Below are 14,421 nucleotides of genomic sequence, written 5' to 3' on the forward strand. Positions count from 1 at the left end.
AAGCAACAAGTATCAACAGGTTATGCAGTCAGTGGTACTTTTAGTACGAAACCGAATCCTTTCCTTTCCCTTACACCTTTTAATAATTATTGAAATGTGGGGTACCATGGTAAGTTCACCATCTTAAATTACTACAAGTCTGTGATGGTGTTGCTTTAGTGTTAGGATGAAAATTTCAGGATAGTAATAATCATAACCTTTATTAGTGTCACAAATAGGCTTACATTAACAGTACAATGAAGTTACTGTGAAAAGCCCCATGTCACCACACTCCGGCACTTGTCTGGGTACACAGAGAATTTAGAATGTCCAATTCACCTAACAAGCATGTCTTTCGGGACTTCAGTGATATACCAACATTACATGCCACAAGTGATATATGGAAGCTGACTTAGAAGTAGATTTTGGGGGGATGGGATTTGGTGTTCCATGATGTTTGTGCTCTTGCCCTTCTTAGGTACTCCTTTTATAGCAGTGTTGATGAATTAGCTTAGCGGGTTGCTGCTATATGTCTGTAGGAATTACATACTTCAGACTCAATGTACTGCTTGTGGAGCAGCTGCAAACTGAATCCAGTAGCAGAGTTGACCAAGTAAACTGCTGTACTTTGAACAATATCCAGTATCTTGAATTGTATTGTGGCTGCCCCCAGTGTTGGGTTTTGTATCATACTGCTGACTTTGAGTCCTAGAGAGGCTTTGAAGGGTCAATCAGTGCACATGTTAAGAGTACCTGGTCTCTACCCTGTTCTTATTATTGATATGGCTAGTCCTATTAAGCTTCTGATCAACCACTCCAATGTTTTAATGGTGGCGGATTTGGCACTAGAACATAGAACATTACCGTACCAGCCTCCCCGAACAGGCGCCGGAATGTGGTGACTAGGGGCTTTTCACAGTAACTTCATTTGAAGCCTACTTGTGACAATAAGCGATTTTCATTACAGCGCAGTACAGGCCCTTCGGCCCTCGATGTTGCGCCGACCTGTGAAACCAATCTAAAGCCCATCTACACTATTCCCTTATCATCCATATGTTTATCCAATGACCATTTAAATGCACTTAATGTTGGCGAGTCCACTACTGTTGCAGGCAGGGCATTCCACGCCCTTACTAGTCTGACATCTGTCCTATATCTCTCTCCCCTCAATTTAAGGCTATGTTCCCTCGTGCTAGCCATCACTATCCGAGGAAAAAGGCTCTCACTGTCCACCCTATCTAATCCTCTGATCATCTTGTATGCCTCAATTAAGTCACCTCTTAACCTTCTCTCTAATGAAAACAGCCTTAAGTCCCTCAGCCTTTCAAAGAACAAAGAACAAAGAAATGTACAGCACAGGAACAGGCCCTTCGGCCCTCCAAGCCCGTGCCGACCATACTGCCCGACTAAACTACAATCTTCTACACTTCATAAGATCTTCCCTCCATACCAGCCAACATCCTGGTAAATCTCCTCTGCACCCTTTCCAACGCTCCACATCCTTCCTATAATGCGGTGACCAGAACTGCACGCGATACTCCAAAAGAGCCGCACCAGAGTTTTGTACAGCTGCAACATGACCTCATGGCTCCGAAACTCAATCCCTCTACCAATAAAAGCTAACACACCGTATGCCTTCCTAACAACCCTATCAACCTGGGTAGCAACTTTCAGGGATCTATGTACATGGACACCGAGATCTCTGCTCATCCACACTACCAAGAATCTTACCATTAGCCCAGTACTCTGTATTCCTGTTATTCCTTACAAAATGAATCACCTCACACTTTTCTGCATTAAACTCCATTTGCCACCTCTCAGCCCAGCGCTGCAGCTTATCTATGTCCCTCTGCAACATCCTTCCGCACTGTCCACAACTCCACCGACTTTAGTGTCATCTGCAAACGTACTCACCCATCCTTCTACGCCCTCCTCCAGGTCATTTATAAAAATGACAAACAGCAGTGTACCAGCCTCCCCGAACAGGTGCCGGAATGTGGCGACTAGGGGCTTTTCACAGTAACTTCACTGAAGCCTACTCGTGACAATAAGCGATTTTCATTTTCTTTTCATTTCATTTCATTTCAGTGGCCCCAAAACAGATCCTTGTGGTACACCACTAGTAACTGAACTCCAGGCTGAACATTTCCCATCAACCACCACCCTCTGTCTTCTTACAGATAGCCAATTTCTGATCCAAACTGCTAAATCACCCTGAATCCCAAGCCTCTATTTTCTGCAATAGCCTACAGCGGGGAACCTTATCAAACGCTTTACTGAAATCAATATACACCACATCAACTGCTTTACCCTCGTCCACCTGTTTGGTCACCTTCTCAAAGAACTCAATAAGGTTTGTGAGGCACGACCTATCTTCACAAAACCGTGTTGACTATCCCTAATTATTCCTTTCTAGATGATTATAAATCCTATCTCTTACAAACCTTTCCAAGACTTTGCCCACAACAGAAGTAAGGTTCACTGGTCGATAGTTACCGGGGTTGTCTCTACTCTCCTTCTTGAACAAGGGGACAACATTTGCTATCCTCCAGTCTTCTGGCACTATTCCTGTAGGCACTGGTGGTGTTGTTAATGGTTCGGTGAAAGGTGGGCTTTTACTTGTTTAAGCTGGTTGTTTCATGGGGCATGCATAACCAAATCTAGGCATGGACTACCCAGTTTCTGCTGTAGATATGAGCTGTCTTACTATTGGGAGGAATTGTTTTTTTATTCTTTCACAGGATTGTTGCTGGCTAGGCCAGCATTTTATTGCCCATCCCCAATTGCTCTTGACACGTTGATGGTGAGTCACCTTGAACTGCTGCAGTATGTGTGGTGTAGGTGCACACACATTGCTGTTAGGGTGGAAGTTCCAGAATTTTCACCCAGTGACGGTGAAGAAATGATTAATAATAATCTTTATTAGTGTCACAAGTAGGCTTACATTATTAACACTGCAATGAAGTTACTGTGAAAATCCCCTAGTCGCTGCACTCTGGCGCATGTTCGGTACACTGAGGGAGAATTCAGAATGTCCAATTCACGTCTTTCGGGACTTGTGGGAGGAAACCGGAGCACCCGGAGGAAGCCCACGCAGACACACGGAGAACGTGCAGACTCGGCACAGACAGTGAACCAAGCCGGGAATCAAACTCGGGTCCATGGAGCAGTGAAACAACAATGCTAACCACTGTGAGCACGTGCTTCTGGCCGGCAGTCTGTGGGTTAAAGCTTTTGGATACTAAATATTGTCTAACAAGATATTTGCTGCTTACGTACTCTGGTAATATTCACTGGTCTGAGTTTTGTAGAAATAGCTGCTGACTTGTGTTCATGTATATATTGGGAACTAGCTCTTGATTGTTATTATGCCAGGGAGATTTAATTGTTTTCATTTATATAGTGCCTTAAATGTAAAATAATTTTTTCCAGGCGCTTCGCTTTGTGAATGTCTGAAGTTTATTTGGTGTTTTCTTTTACAGAATCTTTGCTTCATCTTACCTCAGTTTTTGTACCAGTTCTTCTGCGGATTTTCGCAGCAGGTTAGTATTGCTTTTGGAAGGATGTCTAGTGAAACCAGCGGTCTCAAATTAAAATTAAATTGGGGGGCCATATGACATTTGTTTGGGTTGAACAATATCCCAAATCTTTTCTCTTCTCTCCCACCCCTCCTTTGAACAACAAAACCTAAAGCTGAAGTTTTGTTTGTTGGTAAAAAAAATATTGTGGAATTTGGAACGTAACTACTTTTTTGTTTCACTCTTTCTTCCCATAAGCCACTCTATGATGCAACTTATCTCACGTTTTATAATATCTGCTTCACTTCTCTGCCAATCCTGCTGTATGGCCTGCTGGAACAGCATATAAGCATTGAAATACTGAAAAAAGATCCCTCCCTTTACAGGTAGGTAATAGCTCTCATTACCTACTAAATATCTAGTGCTAATAGTCCAGTAAGTATTCTTGTACATTTTGTGACGTTAACAAGAACTGTGTTCACCTAAGCGAACATTTTGGCGTGGCACCTGTGAAACAAAATCTAGAAATCCCGTAAAACCTGTTGAGGCTCCTTGGGGCAGAATTACTGAGACTTCTAAAGCATGCTCCCAATTTGGAATATGGAAGGAGGGTGTTGCTTCATCCGTTTTCCAGAAGTGGCTGATAATAAAATACCAGTTCTTCTCATGTAATTTCACTGAACTAGTTTCATGCTTGTTTCTAGTTTGTGATATTCCCTAATTTTGAGAAGCTGTATAAGATGATTGGGGTGATTCTGTGTCGAGGAATGCAGGCACAGTGTGGAGAATGAGGGTAGAGTGCTTTTGTTCTTCCATAGAGAAGGCATGTGAAGGGGCACGCTACACACTTGCTCTCCCCTCCGCTTGCTCTCCCCCCGCTTGCTTTTCCCCGCTCCCTCTCCCCTCTTTTCCCCCCGCTTGCTCTTCCCCCCCCCGCTCTTTTCTCCCCCCCCCGCTCTTTTCTCCCCCCCCGCTCTTTTCTCCCCCCTCTCGCTCTTATCTCCCCCTCTCGCTCTTATCTCCCCCCTCTCGCTCTTTTCTCCCCCCTCTCGCTCTTTTCTCCCCCCTCTCGCTCTTTTCTCCCCCCTCTCGCTCTTTTCTCCCCCCTCTCGCTCTTTTCTCCCCCCTCACTCTTTTCACCCCCCTCGCTCTTTTCACCCCCTCTCTCGCTCTTTTCTCCCCCTCTTTCGCTCTTTTCTCCCCCTCTCGCTCTTTTCTCCCCCTCTCTTGCTCTTTTCTCCCTCTCTCGCTCTTTTCTCCCTCTCTTGCTCTTTTCTCCCCCTCTCTCGCTCTTTTCTCCTCCTCTCTCGCTCTTTTCTCCCCCTCTCGCGCTCTTTTCTCCCCCTCTCTCGCTCTTTTCTCCCCCTCTCTCGCTCTTTTCTCCCCCTCTCTCGCTCTTTTCTCCCCCTCTCTCGCTCTTTTCACCCCCTCTCTCGCTCTTTTCTCCCCCCCTCGCTCTTTTCTCCCCCCCCCTCGCTCTTTTCTCCCCCTCTCTCGCTCTTTTCTCCCCCTCTCTCGCTCTTTTCTCCCCCTCTCTCGCTCTTTTCTCCCCCTCTCTCGCTCTTTTCTCCCCCTCTCTCGCTCTTTTCTCCCCCCCTCGCTCTTTTCTCCCCCCCCCTCGCTCTTTTCTCCCCCTCTCTCGCTCTTTTCTCCCCCTCTCTCGCTCTTTTCTCCCCCTCTCTCGCTCTTTTCTCCCCCCCTCGCTCTTTTCTCCCCCCCCTCGCTCTTTTCTCCCCCTCTCTCGCTCTTTTCTCCCCTCTCTCGCTCTTTTCTCCCCCTCTCTCGCTCTTTTCTCCCCCTCTCGCTCTTTTCTCCCCCTCTCTTGCTCTTTTCTCCCTCTCTCGCTCTTTTCTCCCTCTCTTGCTCTTTTCTCCCCCTCTCTCGCTCTTTTCTCCCCCTCTCTCGCTCTTTTCTCCCCCTCTCTCGCTCTTTTCTCCCCCTCTCTCGCTCTTTTCTCCCCCTCTCTCGCTCTTTTCTCCCCCTCTCTCGCTCTTTTCTCCCCCCCTCGCTCTTTTCTCCCCCCTCGCTCTTTTCTCCCCCTCTCTCGCTCTTTTCTCCCCCTCTCTCGCTCTTTTCTCCCCCTCTCTCGCTCTTTTCTCCCCCTCTCTCGCTCTTTTCTCCCCCTCTCTCGCTCTTTTCTCCCCTCTCTCGCTCTTTTCTCCCCCCCTCTCTCGCTCTTTTCTCCCCCCCCTCGCTCTTTTCTCCCCCTCTCTCGCTCTTTTCTCCCCCTCTCTCGCTCTTTTCTCCCCCTCTCTCGCTCTTTTCTCCCCCCCCCCCTCGCTCTTTTCTCCCCCCCTCGCTCTTTTCTCCCCCCCCCCTCGCTCTTTTCTCCCCCCCTCTCGCTCTTTTCTCCCCCTCTCTCGCTCTTTTCTCCCCCTCTCTCGCTCTTTTCTCCCCCTCTCTCGCTCTTTTCTCCCCCTCTCTCGCTCTTTTCTCCCCCCCTCTCTTGCTCTTTTCTCCCCCCCCCCCTCGCTCTTTTCTCCCCCTCTCTCGCTCTTTTCTCCCCCTTCTCGCTCTTTTCCCCCCTTGCCAGATGTGGGCGTGTACCACTGACTCAGTGCTGGCTGTTTTGCCCTCAGCGTGCTAACCCCTAAAGTGCCCACTGCATCTTTGTTGCCATTTCTGCATCCAATTTCCTAACACACCCTTTCGTAGCACAATCTCTAGTTTTCATGCTATTGTGCCCACCCTTTCATTCTCCCTTGTCACTCTTACTCTCCTCTCACTCCCTATCACACACATTTCGGCCACCTCCAGTTCTAAGAATTTTCTATGAAGCTGCCATCTTGCACCGCCTTCCTCTACCTGGTATCGGAAGATGACTGCTCAGTGGGATTTTTCATTTTCTTCTGCGGTGCCAGGGCAGGAACTGTCTCTGGGTAGTCAGCCTGTTACTGGAGAAGCTCCCTTTCTGCTCTGTACAACATATGTGCACGCACTGTGCTGCTCAGATCTTCAGAAATAGTAAAACTAGACTCTCATTTTTGGCTTAGTATTTCTGTTGATAGGGTGGAAAGCGAAGATTCACCAACCCTGCGGCTACCCCCTATTCGTGACCGCCAGGTTAATGCATGCTGGAAAAGGGCTCCCCGAGCTGACCTGGAAAGCAATATGTACGATACACACACCCACGTACACATGTGCGAATTAGGAACAGGGGTAGGCCACCCGGCCCCTCGAGCCTGCACCACCATTCAATACGATGGTGGCTAACGTGATTGTAACCTCTCACCTGCTCCCGATGACATTTCACTCCTTTGCTATCTAGAAGCTATCTAATTCTGTCTTTAAAACATTCAAAGACTCTGCTTCTACTGCCTATTCAGGAAGAGAGTTCCAAATACCTTCGGAGAGAAAGATTATCTCATCTGTCTGAAATGAGCGACCCCTTATGTTTAAACAGAGACCCCCAGTTTCTTTGAAGTCATTGTCGCATAGTCGTTGCGTAATCCAGAGGCCTGGAGAAATTATTCAGAGAAATTAGTTCAAATCCAATAACCGGGGAAATTAAATTTATTTAATTAAATACATTTGGAATTAAAAATCTTGAGTCAGCATTGATGACCTTGAAGCTAGCAGAGTGTTAAAAACCCTTCTGGTTTACTGATGTCCTTATAGGGAAAGAAATCTGCCGCCCTTACCCAGTAAGCCTAGAGGTGACTCCAGACACACAACAATGAAGTTGGCTCAGAAATGGCCTATCAAGCCATTCAAATGTATCCAGTGTAATTGGAGATGAGCAGTAAATGCTGGACTGGTGCAGGATCCTGTGAATGAATTGAACTATTCCAAGAAATTTGTCTGGAGCTCATTGGCTTGTGTGTTGCAATGCAGCTTCTGCTTTTTTTTTGCCACTCTCTAACCTCAGGAAGCATAAACCTCCTGCTTCCGAGGGGCCGGTGCTTTATCAGTTATATCTTGTGGTTTGTGCGAATGTTTTGGGGAAGTACATCACAGAGCAGTGTACACAGCCCAAGTGTTCTTTATTCGTATTAAGAATTGTCATTGTAACCATCTTAGTCGCTGGTGTTCAGCAGTTCTTAAGTACAGATAATGTGTGCAATATGTGCCTTTTCATCGACCTTTCTGTCGATGCACTAAGCAATGGTATGAGTGAATATGAAATAGTTGAGTGGAGGGCAGCAAGGTGGTGCAGTGGTTAGCACTGCTGTCTCACGGCGCCGAGGTCCCAGGTTCGATCCCAGCTCTGGGTCACTGTCCGTGTGGAGTTTGCACAATCTCCCCGTGTTTGCGTGGGTTTCACCCCCACGACCCAAAGATGTGCAGGGTAGGTGGATTGGCCACGTTAAATTGTCCCTTAATTGGAAAAATGAATTGGGCACTCTAAATTTATTTTAAAAAGAAATAGTTGTTTGGTGGTACAGAACTTGAGCACTGCTTTCATAAAAAAACATGCTTTTCTTGAAATTAATTTACGGGATGTGGGCGTCGCTGGTTAGGCCAGCATTTATTTCCCACCCCTAGCTGCCCTTCAGAAGGCGGTGGTGAGTTGTCGTCTTGAATGCTGAAGTCCCTGAGGTGTACACAGCCCAACAGTGCTGTTAAGAAAGGAGTTCCAGGATTTTGACTCATCAACGGTGAAGAAACGGCGATATCTTTCCGTCGAGGTGGTGAGTGACTTGGAGGGGAATCTCCAGGTGGTGGGGTTCCCAGGTATCAGCTGCTCTTGTCCTCCCAGATGGTGGTGATCATGGGTTGGGAAGGTGCTGTCTCAGGAACCTTGGGGAGTTCCTGCAGTGCGTCTTGTAGATGGTACACATGGTTGCCACTGTTCGTTGATGTTGGAAGGGGGAGAAATCAAGCGGGCTGCTTTGTCCTGAATGATGTTGAGCTTCTTGAGTGTTGTCAGGAGCTGCACTTATCCAGGCAAGTGGAGAGTATTCCATTACACTGCTGACTTGTGCCTTGTAGATGGTGGACAGGCTTGGGGGGGGGGGGGGGGGGGGGGGGGGGGGGGTCAGAAAGTCAGTTACTCGCCGTATGATTCCCAGCCTTTGACACTCTGGTAGCCACAGTATTGCTATGGCTAGTCCAGTTCAGTTTCTGATCCATGGTAATCCCCAGGATGGAGCTCTTAATCTTGTACTCATTGAAGACTTGTGGCAATGTCTTGACCAATCAGCTGATTTGCCAACCAACCGACACCCTTTTTGTTATGCTTTATAAATGGTTGTTCTCGTTGAAATTTGTCCCTCTTGTATCTGCCCTGATGAGTGCAAGATGAAAAGCTCTGACAGCATCTTTTTTCAGCAATGCCCAAATCTGAAATCTTAGTATAGATGTCTGATTTTTGTTTTTTGCATTGTATTCAGGAATATCGCCAATAATGCATTGCTACAATGGAAACCTTTCCTTTACTGGACATTTCTAGGCTTGTTCAATGGGCTAGTATTTTTCTTTGGGGCTTATTTCCTTTATGACAATTCAGCCCTTGCCGAGAATGGTCAGGTAACTATTTCCATTATTAATTTGTCAACTTTGATCATTAAGAGTTTGTGATTTTGTTACACTAATTTTCATTGTATTTACTTCATACACGAGCAAGGGAATTTGTCAGCTGAGCACGTTAGGTGGAATTCTTTACTTTGTCCTGGAGTTTCCTTTATATGGGCAAATGTGGTAACCTTTTTTTTTGTGCAGCCATATAAATGATAACCTCGAAGTGAGTTTTTGGTCTGGACATTGGGAAAATATTTTTAGATAGTCATGGGATCTCCATATCCTTTTCAATCTTGGGAACGGATAGTATTTGATGTTTCCGCAAATATCGTGGAATTTTATATTGGTGTTTTATTACCTTGAGAATAGCATTTAATTCTGTGAAGGTATGCCTCCTCTATTCCTTTCTCCACAATTTTTTTAATCGTTCCACGCTATATATTGACTGCAGTGAAAATGTGTGAAGGCCTTCACTTGTCTTGCACTTGAGCCAACCATTAGGTGTGTGAAAGAGTCATAGATGTTTACAGCATGGAAACAGGCCCTTCAGCCCAGCTTGTCCATGCTGCCCAGTTTCTATCACTAAGCTAGTCCCACTTGCCCGCATTTGGCCCATATCCCTCTGTACCCATCGTGCCCATGTAACTGTCTAACTGCTTTTTAAAACTGCCTTGGATTAAAACTGCTTTTAGAGGATGATCGCTATTCTGATTCTCCCTCTGAGGGCCAGCGTCTCCTTTTGATGATATGGGTGAATTACTGGGGTGCAGTTGCTGACAAATTTGCATCTAATTTGAATGTACCGCATATAGATTATTATGGATGATGAATTTTTTGTAACACACTATTACTCATGTTAACAAATACTGTAACATTGAGATTTGATAAACGTTTCCTCATTGAACACCTTGAAGCTCTCCATCCTGGAGAAGGACCTGGGCGGAGTGATGCCTCAAAAGAGTTATTTCATTCACGTTAGCAACCTGTGCTGAAACAAAGTATCTGCCTTGACTATTGTGCAATGCATAACAACATTGACTACAAAGAGTGCTTTGTTTTGTATGTGTATTGAGCTTTGTAAGCTGAAAGGCCCCACAAGTATTTGTAATTTAATTAGTCAGATTTATTTTTTAAAACGCTGTTTAATTTTGGATTTTACAATTGCTTAAGTGCTGGCTGCTTCCTGAGGGGATTTACTGAATATTTTGTGTTTTCAGTTGGAATACTGGGTCTAATTTTGTTATCTATTGCAGGTTTATGGAAACTGGACTTTTGGGACAATTGTCTTTACTGTTTTGGTATTTACAGTTAATCTGAAGGTATGTGCATTTTAAAATTGCTTATATTTTACAGAAAACCTATGAGAGATGTGAAAATAGCTGTTTTTACTCATTCATTCGTATATTGTGTTCCAAATGCAATTCTATTCCATGTTTTTCCTCAAGGTTGTGTAGTATTTATCATTAAAGGGCAATTCTGCCTCAATTTTGTATTCCTGTTTAAAATCATTGGTTCATGGAATGTAAGCATTGTAGGCAAGGCCAGCCTTTATTGCCCATCTCTTATATCCAGGAGAACATGGTGCTGAACAGCCTTGATCCAAGGCAGTCCATGTGATGCAGGTGCATTGCTAATAAGAAGGGAATTTCCAGGATTTTGACTAAGCAACAATGCAGGAACCATGACAGATTCCCAAGCCAGAATGTTGTGCGGCTTGGACGGGTACTGCAGGTGGTAATGTTCCTCCTATACATCCGTTGCCCTTGACTTTCCAGTTGATAGAGGTCGAAGGTTTTGAAGGTACTGTCAAAAAGGTCTTGGTGAGTTTCCGCAGTGCATCTTGTAGGTGGTACACACTGCAGCCACTGTGCACCTATGATCAAGCGAGTGAATGTTTAACGTCATGATCGGCTGCTGATCAAGTGGACTGCTTTGTCCTAGATGATGTTGAGCTTTTTGAGTGTTGGAGCTGCACTCATCCAGGCAAGTGGAGTGTGTTCCATCACACTCCTGACTTGAGCCTTTTAGATAGTGGACAAGCTTTTGGGGGGATGGGGGGGGGGGGTTCAGGAGGTGGGTAACTTGCCGTAGGAAATTACATAATTACAGGAAGGACATCATTGCTCTGGAGAGTGTGTAGATGAATTGACGAGAATGTTGCCAGGGCTTGAAAATTTGCAGCTATAAGGAGGGACTGGATAGACTAGGAACAGAGTAGGCGATGGACTGGTCTTACTGATGTGTACACCGTTGAGGGCCCGGGATAGAGTAGACAGGAAAGACTTGTTTCCCCCAGCTCGGGGGTTAATTACCAGGGAGTATAGTTTTAAGGTGATATTAGAAGGATTAGAGGGGATATGAAGGGAAACGTTTTCACCCAGAGAGTGGTGGTGTCTGGAGTTCACTGTCTTATTGGTGGTTTAGGTTGAAACGCTCAACCTAAAAGGTACTTGGATCTGCATCTAAAGTGCTGTAACCTGCAAAGCTATGAACAGCAACTAGTTTCTTTTGGCTGTGCAGACACGATAAGGTGAACAGCCTGTTTCTGCACCATAACCGTTCTATGGTACTAGAATTCTCCGCGTCTGACCTGCTCTTGTAACCACAGTATTTACATGGCTTGTCAATGGTAACCCCCTGCAGGATGTTGATGCTGGAGTATTCAGCATTGGTAATGCCATTGAATGTCATGGGGCTGTTCTCTCGTTGGAGATGGTCATTGCCTGGCATTTGTGTGGCACAAATATTACTTGCCACTTTAGGTGGAATTCTTTACTTTGTCCTATACTTTGCCAGCCTTTGCCTGGATCCATAGAACCCCTACTGTACAAAAGGAGGCCATTTGGCACATTGAGTCTGCACCAACCCTCCGAAAGAACACCACCTAGGCCTACTCCCCCACCCTATCTCCATAACCCTGTGCATTGATTATGACCAATCCACCTAACCTTCACGTTTCTGGACACGTAAGGGGCAATTTTATTGTCCAGGTCTTGCTGCATGAAGGCAAGCTTTAATATGGAAAGTTTTTTTGAATGATACTGAACGCCGCAATCATTTGCAAACATTTTCACTTTTGACCTTGTGCTGGAGGGAAAGTCGTTGATGCAATAGCTGAAGATGTCTGGACACGGACACTAGCCTGAGGAAAACCTGTAAGTGATGTCCTGGAACTAAGATGATTGGCCTCCAATGACTGCAATCATATTTCTGTGTGCTATGGACTACCATTGGAGAGTTTACCTCCTGATTCCTATTGACTTGGATTTTGCTGGGTGCCTTAATGCCGCACTTGGTCAAATGCAGCCTTGATGTTGAGGTCAGTTGCTCTCACTTCACACCTATTTGTTTGAACCAAGACTGTAATGAGGTCTGGAGCTGAATTGTCCCAACGGAACCCAAACTGAGCACCTGTGGGCAGGTTATTGGTGAGTGAGTGCTGCTTGATGAGCACCGTCCATCACTTTACTGACTGAAATGCAACAGATGGAGAGGTAATTGGCTGAATTAGATTTGTCTTTTTAGGGCCAGGGCATACCCTGGACAATTTTCTACAGTGTCGCCTAGATGCGAATGTTTTGGCACTTAGCTGTATTGGAAGAGCTTTAGCTAGGGATGTTACTCGTTATAGAGCACAACTCTTTAGTACTCCAGACTCTATGTTGTTGGCACCCACAAACCTCTGCTCTATGTAGTGCTGTCAATGCTTTCTTGGTGTCGCCTGGAATGAATCAAACCAGCTAAAGATTGGCCTCAGAAGAGGCGGAATTGGATTACCCCTCAGCGCTTCTGGCTGAAGATGTGTTGCTAATCCTTCATCCCTGCATTGACATGATGAAGAAGTTTATCTTTTTTCCCCCAGGAAGGTAACATCTGCATCTTGGGTAGTATGTTGTGATTATAACAGATCTCTGCTCTGCAGCACTGCTTTTACATTGGGTGGCACGTTAGCGCAGTTGCTTCACAGCTCCAGGGTCCCAGGTTCGATTCCCGCCTTGGGTCACTGTCTGTGCGGAGTTCGCACGTCCTCCCCGTGTCTGCGTGTGTTTCCTCCGGGTGCTCCGGTTTCCTCCCACAGTCCAAAGATGTGCAGGTTAGGTGGATTGGCCATACTAAATTGCCCTTGGGATTGATGGGGTTGCTGGGTTACGGGGATAGGGTAGAAGTGTGGGCTTAAGTAGGGCGCTCTTTCCAAGAGCCGGCGCAGACTCGATGGGCCGAATTGCCGCCTCCTGCATTGAAAAATCTATGATTCCACAGACTTCATGTAAAACAAACCAAATCAGAGCCGAGCACCATGGAATACAACGCCAATGTGAATTTTCTTGAGTCTGCTGAGTTGGTCACCTTGCTGCATTAGTGTGGGCAGATACTGAGCAAAAATTTACAAAGGCAGGTTGACAAATGCTAGCTAGTCTGTCGTGATTGTTGCATTCACTGAGTTTTGCAGGCCTGACGCACTTCACAAGAAGCTTTGTAATCTGAGTGAGGCAACAAATCCGATTTTAGTCCGAGGTCAATTCGGGGAAAAGAATAATTCCAGAAAATTCCTCTCCAAACTTTAAAGTTGATCAAAAATTATTTCCATCAATTAACAATGGCAACAGGAAACATTACTTAACATTCAACACAAACCAGTTATGTTCTAGGAAGAACAAAAAGCTAGCATCAATAATAGTGACCTTGACACTACCAGATTGTCGCAAAAAGATATCTGCTTCACGAATGACCTTCAGCGAAGGAAGTCTGCTGTGGCCTTTCTGGCGTGGCTTTTATTTGATTCCAGACCCATGGCAGCATATGATAGTTAACTCTTATCCTGCTCTCTGAAATGGCCTAGCAAGTCACTTAGGTGTGTATCCAGAGCAGTTGAGGATAGGCAATAAACACTGGCAATATCCACACCTTGTGCGTGATTAAATGAAACTTCTGACCGGATGCAGCCTGATTCAGTATTCCTTTCTTCCCATACATAATAAAAATTCTGAAATCTCCCATAGTCAAAAGAATCAAAGCACCGCTGAACTGCGTGCATGTCTGACGGTATTACTCATTTTTTTCTTTAATAATTTTTAAGGTTTTGTTTTGTCTAAATATTCTCAAAATCCTGTTTGATTCCTTTTGGTAAAGCTCCAAGCCAAGGGGAAAAATACTGCATGGTACAGGTTGGTCATCGCTTATCCGAAAACCAAAAAACTCCAAAATCCGCACATTTTTCTCGAGCGCGCTGCACATGCGCAGTTCTCAATGCGAACCACATGCGCAGTGCCCAATGCGAACCACAGAGGCAGTTCCCAATGCGAACCACATACTCCATTCCCAATGCGAACCACATACTCCATTCCCAATGCGAACCACATACTCCATTCCCAATGCGAACCACAGACGCAGTTCCCAGTGCGAACCACATACGCAGTTCCCAGTGCGAACCACATACGCAGTTCCCAGTGCGAACCACATACGC

The 14,421-nt window shown here is 45.6% G+C and overlaps 1 protein-coding gene across 6 annotated transcripts in view; it reads left to right on the forward strand.

The window, feature by feature from the left end:
• Nucleotides 1-14,421, forward strand: part of atp11c (ATPase phospholipid transporting 11C) — a 152,951-nt gene that overhangs the window by 111,440 nt on the left and 27,090 nt on the right. For all 6 annotated transcript variants that reach the window (XM_072505946.1, XM_072505951.1, XM_072505950.1 and 3 more), the window contains exons 23-26: nt 3,462-3,521; nt 3,756-3,883; nt 8,831-8,966; nt 10,211-10,276. In XM_072505946.1, coding sequence (XP_072362047.1) covers nt 3,462-3,521; nt 3,756-3,883; nt 8,831-8,966; nt 10,211-10,276 — 390 coding nt within the window. The remainder of the gene's footprint in view (nt 1-3,461; nt 3,522-3,755; nt 3,884-8,830; nt 8,967-10,210; nt 10,277-14,421) is intronic.

Source organism: Scyliorhinus torazame, chromosome 5 (genome assembly GCF_047496885.1).
Source record: "Scyliorhinus torazame isolate Kashiwa2021f chromosome 5, sScyTor2.1, whole genome shotgun sequence".
NCBI lineage: Eukaryota > Metazoa > Chordata > Chondrichthyes > Carcharhiniformes > Scyliorhinidae > Scyliorhinus > Scyliorhinus torazame.